Source organism: Geotrypetes seraphini, chromosome 4 (genome assembly GCF_902459505.1).
Source record: "Geotrypetes seraphini chromosome 4, aGeoSer1.1, whole genome shotgun sequence".
Taxonomy (NCBI): Eukaryota; Metazoa; Chordata; class Amphibia; order Gymnophiona; family Dermophiidae; genus Geotrypetes; species Geotrypetes seraphini.
In genome coordinates, this window is record NC_047087.1 from 89,916,513 (window position 1) to 89,939,950 (window position 23,438).

At 41.8% G+C, this 23,438-nt stretch overlaps 1 protein-coding gene across 1 annotated transcript; it reads right to left on the reverse strand.

The window, feature by feature from the left end:
- Positions 1-958: 958 nt before the first annotated feature.
- Positions 959-23,398, reverse strand: LOC117359758 (T-cell receptor-associated transmembrane adapter 1). The gene is made up of 6 exons (XM_033942978.1): positions 23,265-23,398; positions 14,582-14,689; positions 12,144-12,180; positions 11,660-11,721; positions 3,964-4,028; positions 959-2,527 (listed from the first exon to the last, which is right to left on the reverse strand). The coding sequence occupies exons 1-6, from the start codon at positions 23,269-23,271 to the stop codon at positions 2,240-2,242; spliced, it is 567 nt and encodes a 188-aa protein (XP_033798869.1). The 5' UTR covers positions 23,272-23,398; the 3' UTR covers positions 959-2,239.
- Between the last annotated feature and the right edge of the window lie 40 nt (positions 23,399-23,438).

Here is a 23,438-nt window from a genome sequence, read left to right on the forward strand (position 1 = left end):
CTCTGTATCAAAATGTTTTTCACTGCAGAAGACCGAATTCTGATAAAGAACTTGGTGCTGCTAAAAGGTTACAGCAGTTGACGACGATTGTTGAAAGAGTTCTCACAGAAGGGTTGGAACAAAAATGGCCTTGATGTGCTGCCACACAAGATCCGAGCAACAGGCACTGTGGATCATAAGCCAAATGGCAGATGACCGCGCTCGATTTGCACACAAGAGCACATTGACATTGTATGTAATCTTGTACTGATCCAAGAGGAGGAAGCAGGAATAAGCCAGACAACTGTGGTTAGGATAATTCACAATGATCTTTTTTTTATTTTTTATTTATTCATTTTTGAAATCTTACAAGTGAATTAAACATATTATATCCAATTTTCGTATATCACTTGTATTTACAAACAAATCATCTTGTAATATAGAATATATACCCCCCTTTTTATCAATATTCCTAATTCCATATGATATACATTCCCCCCCCCCCCACATATCTACTACCCATGTGCTAAGATGTCTGATCATTAGAATAATTAGTCAATGGTTCCCAATTTTTTTTTTAAATTATGAAGATTCCCTTGTTGTAACGCTAACACCTTTTCCATCTTATATATGTGACAAACTGAATTCCACCAAAATGTATAATTTAATTTAGTATAATCTTTCCAATTTTGAGTAATTTGTTGCATGGCGACCCCTGTTAATATTAATAATAACTTGTTATTGTTTGCAGAAATCGGACTCTGAGTTCTCATTGCTGTACCAAATAAAATAGTGTCATATGAGAGTCCTACATGGTTTTCAAATAATTTATTAATTTGGGGCCGAATTAGTTTCCAAAAAGCATTTACACAGGGACAAAAAAAAATTAAATGATCTAACGTCCCAACTTCTAATCTACAATGCCAGCATCTATTAGACCTAGTACTATCTATCTTTTGCAAACGCGTAGGGGTCCATAAAACTCGATGTAACAAAAACATCCATGTTTGACTCATAGATGCTGACCTTGTAGACCTTAACCTCTAGGACCAAAATCGTGGCCACTGAGACGCAGAAATTGTCTGTCCAATCTCAATAAGTGTCTTTAAAAGCATTGTGCTCAAGAGTTAACTTTATACAACAAAGAAACATGCCTGAAATGGTACAAGCAGCTTTTGGCCAAGTACCTGGAGCACAGCGTCAGCTTTATCTGGTTTACAGATGAAAAGATATTTACAGTAGCTCCACTGATTAACATAGAATGATCGCCTATACATGCCTTCAACAACATTATTGACCTGCCCGACCTTCAATCAGTCATGGTTGTGGTTGCAATCTCAAAACTCAGATTCACAGATCTGTTCTTCATCAATCCAGAGGTTAAGATCAACAGCACATACTACCGGGACATCCTCGACACAGAAGCTGTTGCCAGCAATCTGTCACATGTCAGGAGACTACTTTATCTTCCAACAGGACAATGCCCCAGCACATCAGGCAAAGGACACTACAGAGCTACTATATCGGGAGACCTCAGACTTCTGGCCTGTGAATTCACCAGATTTAAACCCAATTGACTACTGGATCTGGAAGCTGCTACAGGAACGTGTCTATCAGACATCGATATCTGATGACAAAGACCTTAAACATCTCTGTTTGGGCTGAGCTGAAGCAGAGCTTCATTGACAAGTCCATAGATTAATAGCAGCCAAGGCTGAGGACATGCCTTCATGCAAAGGGAGGGCACTTCGAACATCTTCTTAATTGAAACATTACTTTTTGACTTTACATTTTTCTACAAGATATACCATAAATTTATTCAGTTCACAATTTTATTTTCACAAAGTAGCATTACGGTGCGGTGGGAAATATTTACAACATTTTTCATCAGCTTCATTCGGGACACAGTTTACTAAATTTCATAAGAATCAGCCGTGTTCTGTAGAGGAGGGGGGAGGAGTTTGGTTCACAGTGTATAATCAATATATCAAGTTTCTTTGTAAGACTGTTTCAGTTATAGTCGCAAAGCACCAGCAACTTGAATTGGTAGTGAGTAAATTATCAGAACAAAACCCTACTGCAAGAAACATAAATAGTCCTAGGCAGGAGCAATTGGTCAGCAAGATTTTATGATGGAGGTTAACATTGTTTAGGACAGTATCTGTAACAGAATGGGCGAGAGCCTGTTTTCCCAACTCTCCCTTTCGAGCGGGTTGCCTTGGTGTACATTCTTTAGTCAGTCTGATCATTTGGGCGTACTTTAATTGTCCACAGATGTGTCTTCTCTTTTGCTGTGTATCAAGTTATAGAGTCGTATGGGATCGTCATGAATTGCCTCTTCCTCTGTTGCCTTGGTCTCCACTGTAAACTGCTCGCTGTTTATATAAATGCTACTTCTAGACACCAGTGTGTTACTCTTTGATGGTCTCTGTTCCTCACCAGGAACATCTAGATAATCTAAAGCCTGTACCTTCTTTTTTTGACGTTTTTTTGGTTTCTTGGTCTCAAGAGCCAGAGATGCATAGCAGGTCTGGTTTTCAGGTGCCACCTACAATACAAAATATTAACAGGAACTTCTTGTGAATAAGGGCTAATGAAGACAATGATTGTTTTTTCAACATTAACTGAGAAGATAAACTTTCAGTAGGATTTTAGATGTTATGATTGGATCGGGGACCCCTCATGGGATTAGGTACTGATATGTCCAAGTTTTTTGTTGTTTGTTTGGTTTTTTTGCATTTCAAAGACGTTAAACGGAAAAGACTATATGATGGCCTCCTAGCCACTCAATCAGCTAAACTGGACAACCAAATCTCCAATCTACTGATAGCGTTCCCAGACTACAAAACATTTAGAAAAGAAATAAAGACCATACTTTTCAAGAAATCCCTGAAAAAGACTTAACACTGCAAGTTTAATTCCTTCTCACTAAATTCCCAACCCCAAAACACCCAGCTCTACTCTTTATTTTCCTTGAAAATTACCAGATATTTTTTGTAATATATCATCGGTAACTCTTTTGTAATCCGCCTTGAACCGCAAGGTAATGGTGGAATAGAAATCCCTAATGTAATGTAATGTAGATCATGCTTCATACATATTATGATGGAGGGAGTTTGGCATATATCATATGTAAGAATAGCATATTTTCAGCTGGGTTTGTGAACTGTCTCAAGAAATAGTTTTTAGAAACAATCTAAGGATATACATTAGAGTTGGATTATCTGGTTTTTGTCTTTTTAAGACTTTGGTGTGAGTGTATATGTTATATAATCACAGGCAGTAAGGCCTTGTAGGCCTCCAGTGCCACCCTATTATCTGCCTTCATTCTGCCTATTATTATGCATCCCCTCTTTTACCAAAGCAGAAAGACAGGCCTGTGCATCAGTGCGTTGACTGTCAATTGAGTGCAGGACAAAAGTGCTCCGACAAAGACGCGCTGACAATCGCGTGCAGGACGTATGCGGCGTGCTTTAGTTATGGAATCTGTGGTGACCTGTCAATTGAGTGCAGGACAAAAGCGCGCGGAGGATATATGCACGCCGCCGGTCCCGATGCTTTAAACCTGTAATGTTAGCACTGTGGGGGGGGGGGGGGGGGGACTACATGTACGAGTCCCTGAACTCCAAAAACTGAACAGAAAACAGAAGTTTTAAGTGTACTTGGGGGAGTTTACCCCTCCTAACCTCCCCTCACAGCGGTAACATTACGGGTGTCGCACATATGTCCTGCGTGCAATTGTCAGCAAGCCAGTGTCCGGCGTGCTTTAGTTACGGAACCCATCACTGCTACTCCATGAGGGTGGCAACTGAACTACTGCATGCTGTCAGTCCAGTGATGCCTCTGCTTGTGTAGGTTTCACTTTCCATTTTGAGGGGGCCACTACCACTACCACTCGGGTCTTTCTGGGTATGAAACAAGCTATATAAACCCCAGTTTCTTGACCTAAAAATTCTAAGGCAAAGTATTTAAAAGACTTGTTACCTTTATGTTTGCAGCTCGGGGAGACTGGGCCTTCATTTGTTCATAATAACTTTCATCTAAAGTATCTTTAGAAATGAGAAATGCCAGTTAGCAAATGTGGGGGAAAAATACATTTATTAAGAAGTTATTACTTTCTAAATTAATAATAGCACTAAGTAGGGCACATAATTTTTTGTTGTGCACTGAAAAATTGCCAAATTGTCAAAATGCATGAAAAGAAACCCAAACATTAATAAATTAGCCTGACCTTATGAAAAAAAACCAATAACACAATTTGCAAAACCCCTACTGAGAGGTGCCAAATAAGCCCAGAAAACCAGGACAGCATGTAATCCTAACATCCAGCTATCAAGGACCGTAATAAGGAATGCTAAACTGGCTAACATTTGATCCCCTCCATCTACTAAATTCTAAATAAGACAACCTGTCTTCAGCTATAGTTTACAACCAGTTCTTAAAATGTTGCTGCTGAAACCAGAAGCTAAAAGGATGGCTAATTTGCCAGAACATTTTTCAGATTAAAATCTCTAGTCACAGTTTTTTAATCCTGTCTGTGTGAGTGAGCTTGCCCTGCCTGCTTCTGACGTCTAGTGTAACTAACAAACTGCAGTTAGGATCTAAGTAATAGGAAGGTACATTAGGGATAGGATTAATAATATGCAACTATTGTCACAGCTTGGGGGTGGGGTGGGGTGTGGAGGGGAGAATCCAACCAATGACTGATGGCAGTACATAGGCAGGTAGTTCTAGTCCAGCGGTCTCAAACTCGCAGCCCACCAGGTACTATTTTGAGGCCCTCTATCTGTATGCGATTGTCCATAAGTGTCTGGTAGTCACATCTGGCAGTCACTAACCTCACGCAAGCACTTTCCTGCGTCTCTATGCGAATGTGAGGTAGAGTCCAATCGCATGCAGACACAGGAAAGTGCTTGCGTGAGGTTACAGCAGTTAGGCCCAGAACATGCAGCTTGGAGCAATGGTTGGAGGCAGTGCAGCTTGTGCGTGTGTCCGGTGCTGGAAGAGGCAGGGCCGAATTAATGAATAGGCACATGCCTAGGGCCCGAAACTGTGAGGGGGGGGGCTCGCTGAAGGAGGACAACTCACTTTGCCATTTTTTTTAAACAGCAACATGCCCCCCCCTCCCCCAGCATCGACGGCAACAGCCCCCTCCCGGCATCGACGGTAACAGCCCCCCTCCCCCCCAATCGATGGCAAAGCGGTTGGCTCTGTTACAGGAAGGTCCCGTGATGACTGCATCTGCCAGTCCATCCTCCTCCGACGTCACTTACTTGCTCCGGAAGAAGTGACGTCTGAGGGGGATGGACCGGCAGATGCAGTCATCGCAGGACCTTCCTTTAACAGATCCAGCTGCATTGCTGTTGATGCAGGGGGTGGCATTACTGTTGATACGGGGGGGCAGTTGCCATTGATGTGGGGGGGCCATTGCTGTTCAGATGTGGGGGGGCCCATTGCCATCAGCTGTTCTAATTCTGCTTTTGGGCTCAGAGGGCAGAGCGGCAATTGCAATGTTTGGAGGGGAGCGAGCATGGAAGGGTGGTGGAGGGAGAGAATTGGGGCAGGGTGGTATGGAAGGGTGGTGGGAAGGATGGTATGGAAGGGTAGTAGAGGGAGAGAAAGGGGGCAGGGTGGTATGGAAAGGTTGTGAGAAGGATGGTATGGAAGGGTGGTGGAGGGAGAGAAAGGGGGCAGGGTAGTATGGAAGGGTGGTGGAGGGAGAGAACGGGGGCAGGCTGGTATGGAAGGGTTGTGAGAAGAATGGTATCAAAGGGTGGTGGAGGAAGAGAAGGGGGCAGGGTGGTGGGAAGGATGGTATGGAAGGGTGATGGAAGGAGAGTAAGGGGCAGATGCTGATGGAATTGGTATGCAAGCAAAGAGAAGAGAGACAGGGGGAAAGATACTGGATGGAATTGGATTGGAGGGAAAGAAAGGGGGCAGTTGCTGATGGAATTGGTGTTCAGGGAAAGAACATAACATAAGAACATAAGAATTGCCTCCGTCGGGTCAGATCGGAGGTCCATCATGCCCGGCAGTCCGCTCACGCGGCAGCCCCTCAGGTCCAGGACCTGATAGTGCTCCTACCCTAAAACTCTCATACGCTTTTCGCTTATGTCCTGTAGAGTAACCTTCTATCTATACCCTGCAATCCCCTTCGCTTCCAGGAAGTCATCCAGTCCCTTTTTGAAACCCAGTATTGTACTCTGTCCTATTACCTCATTTGGAAGCGTGTTCTAGGTGTCCACCACCCTCTGAGTGAAGAAAAACTTCCTTGCATTCGTTTTGAATCTATCCCCTCTCAGTTTTTCTGAATGACCTCTTGTTTTTGTTGTCCCAGCTAGTCTGAAGAATCTGTCCCTCTCCACCTTCTCTATGCCTTTCATGATTAAATACGTCTGTATCATGTCTCCTCTCAGTCTCCGCTTTTCCAGGGTAAAGAGCCCCAGTTTGTCTAACCTTTCGGCATATGAAAGGTTCTCCATTCCTTTTATCATCCTAGTTGCTCTCCTCTGGACCCTCTCAAGTATCGCCATGTCTTTCTTAAGGTACGGTGACCAGTATTGGACGCAGTATTCCAGATGTGGTCGCACCATTGCTCGATACAATGGCAAGATAACCTCCTTCGTTCTGGTATTGATACCTTTTTTGATAATGCCCAGCATTCTGTTTGCTTTCTTTGAGGCCGCTGCACATTGCGCCGCTGGCTTCATTGTTGTATACACCAATACCCCCAGGTCTTTTTCTAGGGTGCCTTTCCCCATCACCCTTCCTCCCATCGTATAGCTGTACATGGGGTTCCCTTTCCCCATGTGCAAGACCTTACATTTCTCCACATTGAAGCTCATCTGCCATCTTTTTGCCCACTCACACAGTTTGTTCAGGTCGCTCTGTAGTTCTTTGCATTCCTCAACAGTTTTGACCCTGTTGGAGAGTTTTGTATCGTCCGCGAACTTGATAACTTCGCACTTCTTGCCCGTTTCCAGATCGTTAATGAATATATTGAACCGCAGCGGTCCCAGCACTGACCCCTGCGGGACACCACTCGTGACCCCTTTCCAGTCAGAGTAGTGTCCTTTTACTACTACCCTCTGCTTCCTATCTGCCAGCCAATTTTGGATCCATCTGTAGACGTCCCCTTCCACCCCGTGGTTCCACAGTTTCTTCAGCAGGCGCTCATGGGGTACCTTGTCAAAGGCTTTTTGGAAATCCAGATATACTATGTCAATGGGGTTACCTTGGTCCAAATGTTTGCTTATCCCCTCAAAGAAATGTAGTAGATTCGTTTGGCACGATCGTCCTTTATAGAAACTGTGCTGGCTTGTTCTCATCAGTTTATTTTTTTCTTTATGCTCATTGATACCTTCCCTGATCAGTGATTCGACCATCTTCCCCGGAACTGAGGTCAAGCTCACCGGTCTATAGTTCCCCGGGTCGCCTCTCAATCCTTTTTTGAAGATTGGTGTAACATTTGCTATCCTCCAATCTTCCGGGATTATCCCTGTTCTCAAGGATAGGTTGCAAATATGCCTGAGTAACTCTGCTATTTCATCTCTGAGCTCTTTCAGTATTCTCGGGTGGATCCCATCTGGGCCAGGAGATTTGTCAATTTCTAATCTATCTATCTGCCTTAGAACGTCTTCGAGGCTAACCTCCATGCATGATAATATACCCTCCTGATCCCCCTTGAAGATTTTTTCCGGTTCCGGCATGCTGGATGTGTCTTCTTTTGTAAAGACCGACGCGAAGAACTTGTTTAGTCTATCAGCCACCTCTTTTTCTCCTTCACCACTCCTTTCTTGTCTCCCTCATCCAGAGGTCCCACCTCCTCCCTCGCTGGCTGTTTCCCTTTTACATATATGAAAAATTGTTTAAAATTTCTTGCTTCCTTGGCTAGTCTCTTCTCGTATTCTTTCTTGGCTTTTCTGACCACTCGGTGACATTCTTTCTGTTGCTTCCTGTGCTCTTTCCAATTTCCTTCAGTTTTGTCCTTTTTCCACTTCCGAAATGCTGTTTTCTTGTCTCCTATCACTGTCTTTACTTCATTGTTTATCCATGCTGGGTCTTTAGTCTGATTCTTTTTGCATCCTTTCCTAAATCTGGGTACATATAAGTTTTGTGCCTCGCTTACCGTGTCCTTGAGTAGGGACCAGGCTTGCTCCACAGACAGAGCTTTCTTAAAGCTGTTTCTAAGCTTCTTCTTCACCATTTGTCTCATGGACACATAAATTCAGAGATATTTGCGGAGAACATAAGAACATAAGAACATAAGAAGTTGCCTCCACTGGGTCAGACCGAGGTCCATCTTGCCCAGCGGTCCGCTCCCGCGGCGGCCCATCAGGTCCGTGACCTGTGAAGTGGTTTCTGACCACTTCTATAACCTACCTCAAGTTCTATCTGTACCCCTCTATCCCTTTATCCTCCAGGAACCTATCCAAACCCTCCTTGAACCCCTGTACAGAGTTCCGGCCTATCACATCCTCCGGAAGCGCGTTCCAAGTGTCCACCACCCTCTGTGTAAAAAAGAACTTCCTAGCATTTGTTCTAAACCTGTCCCCTTTCAATTTCTCCGAGTGACCCCTAGTGCTTGTGGCTCCCCACAGTTTGAAGAATCTATCCTTTTTCACTTTCTCTATGCCCTTAAGGATTTTGAAGGTTTCTATCATGTCCCCTCTATGTATGGATATGTTTTTGTATAGTAGAGCAGATTCAGGTGTTGACAAAATATTTAAGAATAAATACAGAAACATGAGTGCAATCAGGACTGGCTAGCGGCAGATGGTATATCCCAGTTACCTGTGTGATGTCACATGTTGATAAAAGGCAGGTAATCTTTTACAGCACACTTTAATGCTAGCATTTGAATTTAGATAAAACAAGTCTCATTGTTTCTCTTCAACTGCCCAACTAGCTATTTGAATTAAAATAAAGTAACTGTTATCATACATTAACGTATTTGTAATTAATGATAAAATTACAAGTTTATTGCTTTATTACTCATTTAGGAAGTGTCATAGTTCCCTTTTCTGAAGTTAAACGCTGTTCCCTTTGTTCTCTTCCCTTTGGTAATCCTACTTCTACTTGGAACAGAATCATGTTATGGTCACTGTTTCCTAGCGGTCCCATTACTTCCACTCCCTTAGCAGGTCCTTTAAGCCCGTTGAGGATCAGATCCAGGATCGCTGCCCCTCTCGTTGGAGTCTGGACAAGTTGTTCCATGAAACAGTCTTGGACGGCTTCCAGGAACTCCGTTTCCTTCGTACATTTTGAATTTCCAAGATGCCAGTCTATCCCGGGATAGTTGAAATCTCCCATAACTATAGTGTTAGCGTTCTTGCATTCCCTCCTCAGCTCGGCTACCATTTCTGTATCCTCTGCTTCGGATTGCCCAGGTGGACGGTAGATCAGTCCCATCTTTATAAGGGGAAGGATACTGGATGCAATTGGGTTGGAGGGAAAGAAAGGGGGCAGATGCTGATGGAAGTGGGGGGGAAGGAGAGTGAAATGCCAGACCATGGGGGTATGAGAGAGGAAAGGAGAGGAGAGAGATGCCAGACCATTGGAGGAGGGAAGGGAAGAAGATGGATGCCACACTAATTGGGGGGGGGGAGAAATGGAAGGGAGAGGCAGACAATTTCTGGAAGAGACATAGAAAGAGAGCAGATGTCATATGGAAGAGGCAGAGAGAGAGGGCAGACAGTGGATGGAAGAGAATGATGAGAAGATGAGGAAAGCAGAAACCAGACAACAAAGGTATAAAAAAAAAATTGTTTGTTTTATTTATTTATTTATTTTTGCTTTAGGATAAGGTATTATTGTAGCTGTGTTGATAATCATTTATTAATAGAAATGGAAATAAGATGATACTGTTTATTGAACTAATTTTAATACATTTTTTTACTAATTCAGAGACCATAACTCCTTTCCTCAGGTCAGGACAGGGATACTGTAACAGCAGTATAGTTTACTGATCTGAAGAAAGAGGTTTTAACCTCTGAAAGCTAAGTGAGAAATGTATTAGTCCAATAAAATGATGGGCATTAAATTTTCTTCCCGCCATGCCCCATGCCTCCTACCCAGATGAGTTCCTAGCACATCTGACAGACACCCCCTGAACTTTGGAACCTAGGTATGTGCCTAGTTTATTACCAACTTAATCTGGGCCCTGCCCATGGCAACAGATATTAGTTGGCAATACACAAAGCAACTAGTAAGAAAATGGTTAATTAAGTCAGTAGGTTTCACAGTAGAAGTAACAAAAGAAAATGACCAAAAATGTAGACATCACAAATATGGATTAAAAATAATTCCGTATGTGGTGTCAATAAATTGTGTGGGGCTACTTGGAGGGGTGAGGGTGTGGAATGAAGAATGACACTGGGATCAAGTTTGTCCCCCATCTCTGTGCCCTCTATTCATATCCCTGTGGACTCTGTTCTCATCTACACAAGCCTTGAACACTTGTTTTAAATCTTTTTTTTTTTATTATTATTAAAGTATATACATATGTATACACGGAATGTTGATATTTCCCTATCCCTTATTTTCTTTGTTGTTACTACTTCAGAGAATCATACGGTTTTCAAATGGGTTGCTATGTGCTTAGCAGTGGTTCCTGTTTATCACAGCGTTATTCTGTGATCGCATTTGTTTCCTGTATTATGTCAGGCAGCAGGAACCTTGTAAAATTCTGCAAGTAACCTCAGTTTTGCTTGATTTTATGTCATTTGGTGCCATCTACTGGGCTACTCTTTACACCTCCGAGGAAGGCCTTTGTGGCCGAAACACAGACCATGTTGGGGTCCAGTATATGTTTTATTACAAAGGACTTTACATGCCTGCCATGTTTTGTTCGGAAGTGTGGCCTAGCACCTGAGGATATGGGCTGAATTCCAGCACTGCTTCATGTGACACTGGGCAAGTCACTTAACCCTACATTGCCAAGGTACCATAGTTAGATTGTAGGTCTGCCACGATAGAGTTTTGGCGCCGGCAGTGGTGGTATCTGCTCCGAAGCTCCTGGGAATTCTACTACACGTTAGTAAAGGAGGGGGTTAGAGAACCTAATTTCTATTTAATGTAAACCTCTTGGGACAATCAGGTTTTCAGGCTAAACACAATGAATATGCATGAAAGAAATTTGCATATAGTGGAGGCAGTGTATGCAAATCAAATTTAGTATTAATCACAATATCAAAAAAGGAGGAATGGAGGGAAACAATCAGGGTGTCAAGGTGCTGAAGCAGTGGCTCATTGCCACGAAACGATCGTCAGCCTGGCTTTTTTCTAACTAGTGGTTTTTCCACATTGTGCTATTTTCCTGGCTATTTTCATGCTCCCACCAGCCAGTGTTTAGTTTTTGTGAAAGTTTTTCTGCCTATGATGCTTGGGTGGAAGTATGTGGGTACACCTCTCCATTAGTCTTAGGCTTTTCTTTCACTTAAACACTAAACATTTCCTTGCTCTGGCAATTGTTGCATGGTGGCATTATAATGGAGTGATTTGTATTTTTTGTTTTGCAAATCAAGTTTATGCATATTCATTGTGGATAGCCTAAAAACCTGACTGGCAAGGGGGTATTCCAACACCGACTTGAGAAATAAGTGGTATATAATTAAACTAATATACATTTGAAACCATTATAGGTAATGAGTAAGTTTATAATGGCACAAGTTCCACTTACCAATAAATTCCTGATTTAAGTTGCCATAAATTGGATTGTTTTCAGTATAGTATTGCTCGTAACTATTAACGGGGGAAAGAATGAAAAACTGCAGTTTGTCATTGATGATCTATTATCCAACAGTATAAAAGTAATATGCCCTCAATCCTGTGTATGCCTTAGGTTCTAGAAGATTCCAGATTTGCTTTAGGTCCACATCTTCAGCCCCCATGCAACATCAAAGATTACATAGCTCCATCATTATTTCTAATGTCATTTTACTTGTTAAGAATTTTGTGTATGAGAAGGACAAGTTTTCATAATGCACTTTCCTCAGTACCATAGACAAGAGTAAAAAACAAATGATTCTAAACAATGCCAACAATAATAAACTCCTGACTTTTCGGCTGCATACTCCTCCCAAACAGGCACGTGGCTGCCTAATACTATCTTCTGTGTCAAGGTTTTCAGTATTTAAAGGAGTGTGATTTAATTTTCCACATACCTCCGGCTGTACTCCTCAAAGTACCTTTCTCGTTTAGCTGTAAAGAAATATTAAGGGATGTTGGTTAGGCAGAAATTGTGTGTTGAAGCTATCAGTGTTGCAACTTTGCATGTGGATAGTAAGGGCCTAAAGCAACATCTACTTTTTTGCTGGCCTCAACTTCAAACCCAATAGCATTTAAAACTCAAAGCTGCAATGCCCATAGAAGGTACTGGCTGGCTTTGTAAAATAGCCCATTTGTGTCCTGTATATGTCTATTTGGCTTAGGATGGGCTGGGGAGGACATTGATGGGAACTCCAGTAATTTGGGACGGTCTAGATAGGCTGGAGTGAGCTTCGACAGCAACTCCAGTAGTTGGAACCCAAGCAAATTACTTCTACGGCAGACTTCTACGGTCTAAAACCCAGAAATATCAATGAACAAAGACATAGAAACATGACGGCAGATAAAGGCCAAATGGCTCATCTAGTCTGCCCATCCACAGTAACCATTATTTCTTTCTCTCTCTGAGCGATCCCACGTGCCTATCTCAGGACCTTGAATTCAGACACACAGTCTCCATTTCTACCACCTCTTCCGGGAGATTGTTCCACACTTCTACCACCCTTTCCGTAAAAAAGTATTTCCTCAGATTTCTCCAGAGCCTATCATCTCTTAATTTCATCCTATGCCCTCTCATTCCAGGGCTTCCTTTCAAATGAAAGAGACTCAACTCATGCACACTTATATTATGTAGGTATTTAAACGACTCTATCATATTTCCCCTCTCCCGCCTTTCCTCCAAAGTATACAGATTGAGATCTTTAAGTCTGTCCCCATACGCCTTATCACGAAGACCACACACCATTTTAGTAGCCTTCCTCTGGACTGACTCCATCCTTTTTATATCTTTTTAAAGGTGCGGCCTCCAGAATTGTACACAATATTCTAAATGAGGTCTCACCAGAGTCTTATACAGAGGCATCAATACCTCCTTTTTCCTATTAGTTATACTTCTCCCTATACAACCTAGCATCCTTCTAGCTTTCACCGTCACCTTTTCAACCTGTATGGCCACCTTAAGATCATTACATACAATCGCACCTAAGTCCTATCCTTCTATCGTGCATATAAGTTCTTCACCCCGTAAACTGTACCATTCCCTCTGGTTTTTGCAGCCCAAATGCATGACCTTGCATTTCTTAGCATTACATTTTAGCTGCCAAATTCAAGCTTCGACAGGTCTTTCTTCATGTTATTTACACCATCCGGCATGTCTACTCTATTGCAGATTTTGGTATCATCTACAAAGAGGAAAATCTTCCCCGATAACTCTTCAGCAATATCATTTATAAAAATGTTAAAAAGAACAGGCCCAAAAACCGAACCTTGAGGCACACCACTGGTAGCATCCCTTTCCTCAGAGCGATCTCCATTGATCACTACCCTCTGTCGCCTTCCACTCAACCCGTTCCTGACCCAGCCCGTCGCTTTGGGACCCATCCCAATGGCACTCAGTTTATTTATTAGACGTCGGTGTGGAACACTGTCAAAGGCTTTGCTAAAATCTAAATACACACTTAATCATGGATTTGTAATGCATGTACCTATCGGGCAGACTGGATGGACCATTCAGGGCTTTTTCTGCGGTCATTTACTATGTTTCTATGTAAGTTGTTTATAACTTTAGCAGAGCATCGAGATCCAGGCACATTAAAATGAGAGGGACAGGATCATCTCATCCAGGACCAATTCCGTAATTTAAATATCTCTGCCTCTATTCTATAGACAAGAATGAATGCAAAAGAGGCGGTAACAAATATGTAAGATAGTAAATTAATTTTTATTACATCCCCCCTTTACTAACATGTAGCGTGGGTTTTAGCACCGGCAGCGGCAGTAACTGCTCCGACGTTCATAGGATTCCTACGAGCGTTGGAGCAGTTACCTCCGCTGCCGGCACTAAAACCTGCGCTACACATTAGTAAAGGAGGGGGACAGTAATCTAATGATAGTTGCATCATTCCTGCAAGTTAGTGGAACAAACTGAACCAACGGTATTGTCTTATACTGCTAATTGTTGTTGACATTAATACAATAAACAGATTCCAATGATGGTTTTCATATTTAAGGCTGCAAGGAACCCTTCCTCCCTCCCCCACCCCCAAGTTAAATCTTATCTCTAATCAGATTCCATCTACAAAAAAAATAAATCCTTGACTTAGAAAAGGGGTTTTCATGGTGCAATCCTATGTATGCTCTCTTGAACGCCTCACGACTTGAATATTAATGTCCTGGAGGCAGCTTAGTTTGACTGTTTTCAAAGAAAATCTTCAAAAACTTCTGAAGTTCTTAAAATCAGAATAAGCTCTGAAACAACTGCATTTTCAGCAGCGCTTTGCCCATTTGCGCGGCGGTTTCTTGTTTGGAGACTCAAGTATGAACAGACCAATCTCACCCCTCCTGTGCTTCTCCTTGCAGTGGACAACATTCATCACCAGTGATATCATCAGAGCCATCACCAAGACAGCTAAGGCAGCCCAGAAGTATACGCAAGATGCCTCCTCTGAAACAACCAGAAAGCTATATAATACATCAACATTTACAATAAGCTACATTCCTGCTATTAACAGCTGACTTCAACCATTTATTTATTTAACTCATGCTTTATCATTGGTAGTTCAAAGGGAGTTACATTCAGATATACACTTCTCCCTCCGGATTCGCGAGGGATAGGGGCAGAGCCGGACCGCGAATGTTGAAATACCGCGAATATCTTCTGGTCCAGCTCTGACCCACCCCCGCCTCCCTCACGCCTTCCCCCCGGCATCCCGGCCTTACCTGGTGGTCTAGCAGGCTTTCGGGGCAGGAGCGATCTTCCTACGCTCCTGCCCCATGCAGATCGCCGATAGGAAATGGCTGCCGTGAGTTCCCGTAGTCTCTCGAGACTATGGAGGGAGCTCACAGCAGCCATTTTCTATTGGCGATCTACACGGGGCAGGAGCGTAGGAAGATCGCTCATGCCCCGAAAGCCTGCTAGATCACCAGGTGAGCTGGGGTGAAGGCTAAACTGTTTGGTTTTTTTTCTTTTTTTCCCCTTCCCCCAAAAATCGCGAATATGTGAAATTGTGATTGCCGAAACCGCGAATGGGGAGGGGGGAAGTGTAGGAGCTATTTTCCTGTTCCCAGAAGGCTTATAATCTAAGCCAGTGTATTGCAAACTGTTTGCTGCAACACACTGGTGAGGAGGAGAGTAATCCACGCCAGCTGACTGCCTACATGACGTGCCTCTTGCAGCGAGAAGCTTGTCCTGTAGGAAGTCAGCTTGCACAGATGACTCTCCTCCTGGCTGGTGTCTCTCCCCACACCTCCCGGATCCCTCCACCGAAACGGGTCACGGCCATATGGAACGTCGTGCATTTCCGGGTGCCTTCCGGCCGGGGCACTGGATTTAGTGTGCTGCCAGCTGAAAAGTTTGCAAGACACTGATCTAAGGACTAGATTTGTTAGCCTGCATTTTTGGTATTTGAGACGCTTTCCCCCTATTGCAAAACCGGAGCGTGGTTTTTAGCGCCAGCCACGGCGGCAACAGCTCTGATGCTCACAGGAATTCTATGAGCATAGGAGCTGTTACTGCCATGGACGGCGCTAAAAACCATGCTACGGTTTTGTAAAAGGGGGAGATTACTAGTAAATAGATCCCAGTGACAAATAATGGGGCCTGTGTTAAAAAACATAATGCCCATTTTAGGTTAGTAAATCTAGCCCAGGGATCTTGAAGTCCCGCCTTGAGGGCCGCAATCCATTCGGGTTTTCTTGATTTCCCCAATGAATGTGCATGCATATTCATTGGGGAAATCCTGAAAACCCGACTGGATTGTGGCCCTCAAGGAGGGAGTTTGAGATCCCTGATCTAGCCCTATATTTGCATGTGAGGTAATAGAGTAGGGGTAGGGAACTCCGGTCCTCGAGAGCCATATTCCAGTCATGTTTTCAGGAATATGCATTGAAAGCAGTGCATGCTAATAGATCTCATGCATATTCATTGGGGAAATCCTGAAAACCCAACTGGAATACAGCTCTCGAGGACCAGAGTTCCCTACCCCTGTAATAGAGGGTCAAGTCATTTTCCCACGGTCACCAAGACATCAGTGGGATTTGAATACTGGCTTCCCTGGTTCTCAGCCTTCTGCTCCAAATACTAGGTTGTCTGTTTACTAAAGTACAACAAAGTTGTGCATTTACCATACATTAGCAGCCAAAATTAATGTGCAATAATTTCGAAACCTCCATGTTAACTGCTGGGCACATACCCAACATTTCGTTGTTAGTTAATTCAAGAGAAAGGTTCTTTACATTGGGTTAACTGAATAATTTTTTTTTTCTATACCGTTTGAACTGACTTACAGAGCAAAGCGATTTACAGACTAAACAATATATGAAAGGAACCACCAAACCAACTCTAAAGAAACTAATATCGACAAGCTGTATAATAATAATAATAACTTTATTTTTCTATACCACCATAGTCTTGCGACATCTAGGTGGTTCACAATGAATAATAGCTGTACAATCAGCGAGTTACAGTATATAAATAGATAAGAGTTCACTGAGCGGTCAGTGATTACAAGGTGCAGGGTGGTTAGAAGAAAAACTATACGTAGGTTGCAGTATAAGAATTAACTATTTTACATATTACATTGAGAATGATCTGGCACCAGCGAGTAGCAAGTAGATGCTAGAAATAACTCAGTCCTGCCCAAGTCAGCTGTCATAGGCCTGTTGGAACAGCCAGGTTGCAATCTGAAATTCAATTTAAAATACCTTAGGATTGGGGTGGGATATAGTCTTTCTACTTTTTGTTCACTAAATACTTTTGCAGAATAGATTCTGGACTCTTTATTTTGAAAAGACTAATCTGGTCATGAAGCTTTTTGTATTATGTCCAGTGTTTGATTATAAATATATTTTCAAAACTAAAATACTTACATTAACTTAGGGCAGTTCACGATGGAACCCCAGATTATCTCTCTCATCTCACTGTCCCTTATGTTCGTATTACCGACTCCTATGATCTCTTAATGCAGGGGTGTCAAAGTCCCTCCTCGAGGGCCGCAATCCAGTCGGGTTTTCAGGATTTCCCCAATGAATATGCATGAGATCTATTTGCATGCACTGCTTTCATTGTATGCAAATAGATCTCATGCATATTCATTGGGGAAATCCTGAAAACCCGACTGGATTGCGGCCCTCGAGGACCGACTTTGACACCTGTGTCTTAATGATTAATTCTCCCCTCACCTTCCCAAGTACACTGAGACATTACTAGATCGTTGACCTTTTAGCTGCATATCAGCCCTTCTTTTGGTGCTCAAGAAGGAACCTATGGACATTATTAGGCGTGGATGGACCTTTACTTGCGAATTACTAACCACAGATGGACCTCTTTGTGAGGAATACCATTGACTGTGGTTGGATCTTTTCTTAAGGAGTATTATTGGATACTCAGCTCATATCTTCTACTAAGCAGCTGATTGGTTATTGGAGACTTGGCTTATGCCTACAGATTATGTGAGAAGCAGCATGGTTATATGGATTCCGTAGGAAGGCAGAAATTGCCAAAACACAGACCATGTTGGGTCCTTTGTATATCCAGGCATCTACATCTGGATTTTGCTACCTCACTTTTTGTTATTAATAGAGTGCCTATATAGGCCTTGGTGGGTCCGAAAACAAACACTAAAATGAGGGATTGAAGGCTTGGGCATATGTCTTTCAGATTGTCGCCTCCATAGCTCCTGATGCTGAATGGCTGGAGGGCAATGTGGGGCGGTTTCAGTGATGTATGCTGTCTCATGATTTTTGTTAGTTTACCAGAATCTGTATGAAGTTGTTTGCTGCCCAATCTGCTGTATTAGTGCGTTCATGTCTATTTCTCAGTTACTTTGTAGTGTTTTGATGCCTGTTACCTTTGGTTCCTTAATAAAAATGATTTTTTTTAAAGTGTCTATAATGGACTCCTGATCTCATTCTGTCTTTCTATGACTTTTTCCACTTTTGTTGTTTTTTTGCTTTGCATTTTATTTATTTTTATTTTAAAAATTTCTATACCATCCTAAATCTAGACGGTTTACAAAATATTACATACATAAATTTAAACAAAATAAAAGACAAATAAACATCAATGATTAGATCCTCAGAAAATCTAAAAGCAGAAGAAATTTTTGTGTGGTTCACCACTCCTTTGTTTTTCTATCTCTTAGTATGTCAGAATAGGAGCTGCTGATAGACTCGAAGAGCCTCTTGAAATATAAACAAGAATGCATGTTTCTAGTGGGGCATACCATGAAGCTACCAAATAGTATTTCTTTGCTCAATATAGAAACATGATGGCAGATAAAGGCCAAATGGCCCGTCCAATTTGCCCATTCGCAGCATCCACTATCATCTCCTCTCCCTAAGAGATGATATATGCCTATCCCACCTTTTCTGGAATTCATTGCCAGAGAATGTAGTGACAGAGGTTAGTGTAGAAAAAAAATATTACCCAATATTAAGGTGGGGCAATCTACTTATTCCTGGGAAAAGTAGTATGACATCTATGTTATTCTTTTAGGCTCCTGTCAGGTTCCAGTGACCTGGATTAGCTACTGTTGCACAGTATACTAGGCTTGATGGACCTTCGGTCCTAGTGTCCGAAGATCTAAAGGCGAAAAAACAGTGTGATAAGGCAGTGGCTGCTGCCAGAAGGATTCTGGGCTGTATAAAGAGAGGCGTAGTCAGTAGAAGGAAGAAGGTGTTGATGCCCCTGTACAGGTCATTGGTGAGGCCCCACTTGGAGTATTGTGTTCAGTTTTGGAGACCGTATCTGGCGAAAGACATAAGAAGACTTGAGGCGGTCCAGAGGAGGGCGACGAAAATGATAGGAGGCTTGCGCCAGAAGACGTATGAGGAGAGACTGGAAGACCTGAATATGTATACCCTAGAGGAAAGGAGAGACAGGGGAGATATGATTCAGACGTTCAAATACTTAAAGGGTATTAACGTAGAACAAAATCTTTTCCAGAGAAAGGAAAATGGTAAAACCAGAGGACATAATTTGAGGTTGAGGGGTGGTAGATTCAGGGGCAATGTTAGGAAATTCTACTTTACGGAGAGGGTGGTGGATGCCTGGAATGCGCTCCCGAGAGAGGTGGTGGAGAGTAAAACTGTGACTGAGTTCAAAGAAGCGTGGGATGAACACAGAAGATTTAGAATCAGAAAATAATATTAAATATTGAACTAGGCCAGTTACTGGGCAGACTTGCACGGTCTGTGTCTGTATATGGCCGTTTGGTGGAGGATGGGCTGGGGAGGGCTTCAATGGCTGGGAGGGTGTAGATGGGCTGGAGTAAGTCTTAACAGAGATTTTGGCAGTTGGAACTCAAGCACAGTACCGGGTAAAGCTTTGGATTCTCGCCCAGAAATAGCTAAGAAGAAAAAAAAAAAAAAAAAATTTAAATTGAATCAGGTTGGGCAGACTGGATGGACCATTCGGGTCTTTATCTGCCGTCATCTACTATGTTACTATGTTACTATGTTACTATATGTATAGCAATGCTGATGTACTTATGTGGTGGTATGTGCAGCAGGAATTCATTTTACATTTGTAAATATGGAAAATATCAGTGTAGGTAAACAGGTACTTCCAAGGGAGGTTGTGGAGATGAAAATGGTGATGAAATTCAAAAAAGTGTGGGATGAACAAAGGATCTCTAATTAGAAAATGAATAGCACAAAACAAACTAAGGCCTGCACTGGGCATCCAGCATATGGTGATTTGGTTTAGGATGAGCTGGGGAGGGCTTTGATAGAAGCTCGAGTGACAAGATGGTTAGGATAGGCTGGAGTGGGCTTCGATGGCAACCTAATGACAGTACCGGGCAGATTTCTGTGGTCTATTGCCCAGAAATATTAAAGCAAAGACTACCGTATATACTTGAATATAAACTGGGATTTGGGGGCCAAAAAATTGGCCCATAAATGGGGGTCCCAGTTTATATTCAGGTCAACACCCCCTTCCAGAATTATTGCAGGCCGCTGCCAGGCTCTAAACCCTGTCCCCCCTTACTGCTCTGTCCTCGTGCCTCGTCTGCAGCAGTTAAATGATATGTAGTGTTTTCCTTTGTCCAGCTGCAAATTGTAGTGTTTAGAGCACAGGTGTCAAAGTCCCTCCTCGAGGGCCGCATTCAAGTCGGGTTTTCAGGATTTTCCCAATGAATATGCATGAGACCTATTTGCATGCACTGCTTTCATTGTATGCTAATAGATCTCATGCATATTCATTGGGGAAATCCTGAAAACCCGACTGGATTGCGGCCCTCGAGGAGGGACTTTGACATCCCTGGTTTAGAGCATCACGCATGTGAATGTTGTCTAATAGATGTGTCACAACAAAAGAAAGGCTGAGAACCACTGCTCTACACCCAGCTGTGTAAACGTTAAAAATCAGCCCCCTACTACTGCATAAAAAATAAAATTACTTGCCGTTAGTTTTCAAGGACCAATCACATCAAAGAATGATGCTTGTCTGAACGGTTGTATCCTTACGCACATAGACGCTCATAACATTGACAGATTCTTGTACATGTCATCTATTCTAGTATATACTTATGAAGGGCATTTTTAAAAATAAAGTACAAATCTGGAATCTCTTGTGGCACACCAAAGTTTGAGAGACACTGTTCTAAACCAATAGTACAATGCTGAGTATAGGTAAATGACCTTCTGAGGTTTAGCCTGTAAGATCATATAGCATAATGCTAAATCTTAAAGGACTTTATACTTCTGAATGAGCCAAGAAAGAAACATTTCAAATATACTTTAAGGAGACCCTATTGATTTTTTTTTTCCAAAGCAAAACATGAATCCATGTTTTGTCTCCAAACGTTTCAACTTGACATAAAAATGTCAAAAATAATCAAAAATGTTTAAACAAAACTTAAAGGCAAAAAGGATTAAATGAGAAAAAGATGAATATCAACTGACCTGATGAAGAAATATAAAGTCCTTTAAAATGTAACATTTTGCTATATGATCTTGCAGGCTAAATCTCAGAAGGACATTTATCTATACTCAGCATTGTACTATCGGTTTGAAGGTATATATGTCTATACTGAATAAGCTGACAACTATTTGTATATACCATAAAGACTACCTAGTGCCGAGCATCAATCATTCAAAATAGTTACCTAAATTCAGACCTTGTTTTCATCCAGTTTTACTATCTGCATCAAAGAGGCTACGACATATTTGGCCTGAAATTGTAAGTTTGTTATTCCTTTGCTGGTGAGTGACAGATATTTAAAGATTATCTGGATAAATTCAAGCTGTTTATTAGCACACTCCCCCAAAGCCTCCAAATGCCACCTTCTTTTAACTGGATAATTATTTTCTTATCAGAGCAAGGTATCTTCACAACTATAGATTTATCTGGGTAACTCCTGAAGACACTTGGACAAATCTATTTACGGTAATATATTGGCTTCAGGGGGGGAAGTTATCAATTTGCTATCTTACTGCTATCATCAGTTATTAGTAACTAAGGGGGAAATTCATCAACCAGCAGAACAGCCTTAACATGCATTTAAAAAATTAGCATGCACTAAATGCTAAAAGCCCATTCTAGACCTATGAGCTTTTAACATAATTCCCTTAACATATATTAAGGTGTGTTAAGGCCATAACGCTGCTTGGTCTTATCGCATAAAATGAGATCTGTGCTAAAATCACCCAAATTAGTAGTAAAATAATACATCTTAACAGTAGCCCACCCTGGGTCGATAGCATGGAATGTTGCTACTATTTGGGTTTTTGCCAAGTACTTGTGACTTGGATTGGCCAATGCAATGACGGAACACAGGGCTAGATGGACCATTGGTCTGACCCAGTAAGGCTATTCTTATGCTCTTAAAAACATCCCCTCCTAAGTGTCTTTCAAAACAAGTCCACAATAATCTTATGCACAACTTCAGAGCTAGCAGAATATTGGCCAGTTATCATTCCCTGTAAACTCTTTTCTCATGTCTTGTTTATGCTGATTTTCCAGGATACGTCCCTGACCCAATGTAAGTTTAAAAATAAGAAAAATTTCTTTCAAAAGCTGAAGCCTTCTGACTTCCAGGCTGCATGTTCTCCCAATGTCCAGTAGTCTTGCCTCATCCTTCTATTTTATGCTTTCAGCAATGGAAAGAAGTTTTTCTTATCTAGCACTGGTGAAAATGCTGTATGAGGGTAGTTTGAAAAGTTTGGTAAAAAAAAAAGCAAGTTAAACAATGATATGAAAAAACTAGAAACTCGCTTGGTGTCAGTGTATAGCCCTCAATAGAGAGTACACTTTTTTAACTTGCTTTTTTAACAAACCTTTCAAATCACCCTCGTGAATGTGAAGATCTGCTCTCCTTGCTATTAAGTCAGGAAAAAATGGATTCTAAGTAGGCCACAAAATATTCACCATGAAAAGAACTTCCAAATAAATGTACAGTATTTCTTTACATTGAATTCTGAATTCATTTTTATGTCAATGAGATGTGAAAATTGCTACATTTAAGAAATTGTTTTAATAATGGAAAAAGAAAGTACGATTTAATATTGCGAGTCTATCCTGGAAAGTGCTGACTTTTCCCTATGGTCTTTGGCAAAAATGCCTTCTTGACCCCTTGGTCTTTCTAAATAAAAACACACTTGGTGGGGGTCTGGGAAGACGATGCTCAGTGAAAAGCTTGTATCATCAGAATAATATCTGGATATAAACACCAAGAAATTATACATAAAAATCAGAATCTATTGCTAATTGCAAGCCATTTGTGGTTAACATTCCTGGCATTTTTGCTACCTTAACAAGAGATACAGTATATGCCTCCCCCTCTCAAGTCACCTTCCTCCCAAGGTCCACCATAAAATATCACTGAATAGTCCAGGCAGGATTCTTAATACAGAAAATATTGAAGATGAGGACTGAGGTTTGAAAGAATCTTTAAAATGGACATGGCAATATACAGGTTGCAATATGTGTGATTATTACTCAAAATCTAAGTTAAGTTCCTTTACCACCATCAGGCAAAGATATCAGAGGTAACAAAAAAAAAAAAATGGGAACGTACCTGTCATAGTACTTATCTCAACACACGTAAAAACAAGTCAAAAATAAAACCTCATAATTAAAATAGATTTTCTCTTTCCTAGGATTCTGAGAGCTCCAGCAGCAGACATTTGCCTTTTCAGATTGTTCAGGCTTTCTCTGTGCCCCAGTTGGTTATAAACAGGAAATGTGTTTC

Bases quoted from the DNA above. Each gene is read 5' to 3' on its own strand.
- LOC117359758 (XM_033942978.1), bottom strand. The intron at 12,181-14,581 runs GTGAGATTGGTC...ATTTCTTTACAG, and splicing joins CAAGGAGAAGCACAGGAGGG to CTAAACGAGAAAGGTACTTT. The intron at 11,722-12,143 runs GTATGTGGAAAA...CCCCGTTAATAG, and splicing joins TTTGAGGAGTACAGCCGGAG to TTACGAGCAATACTATACTG.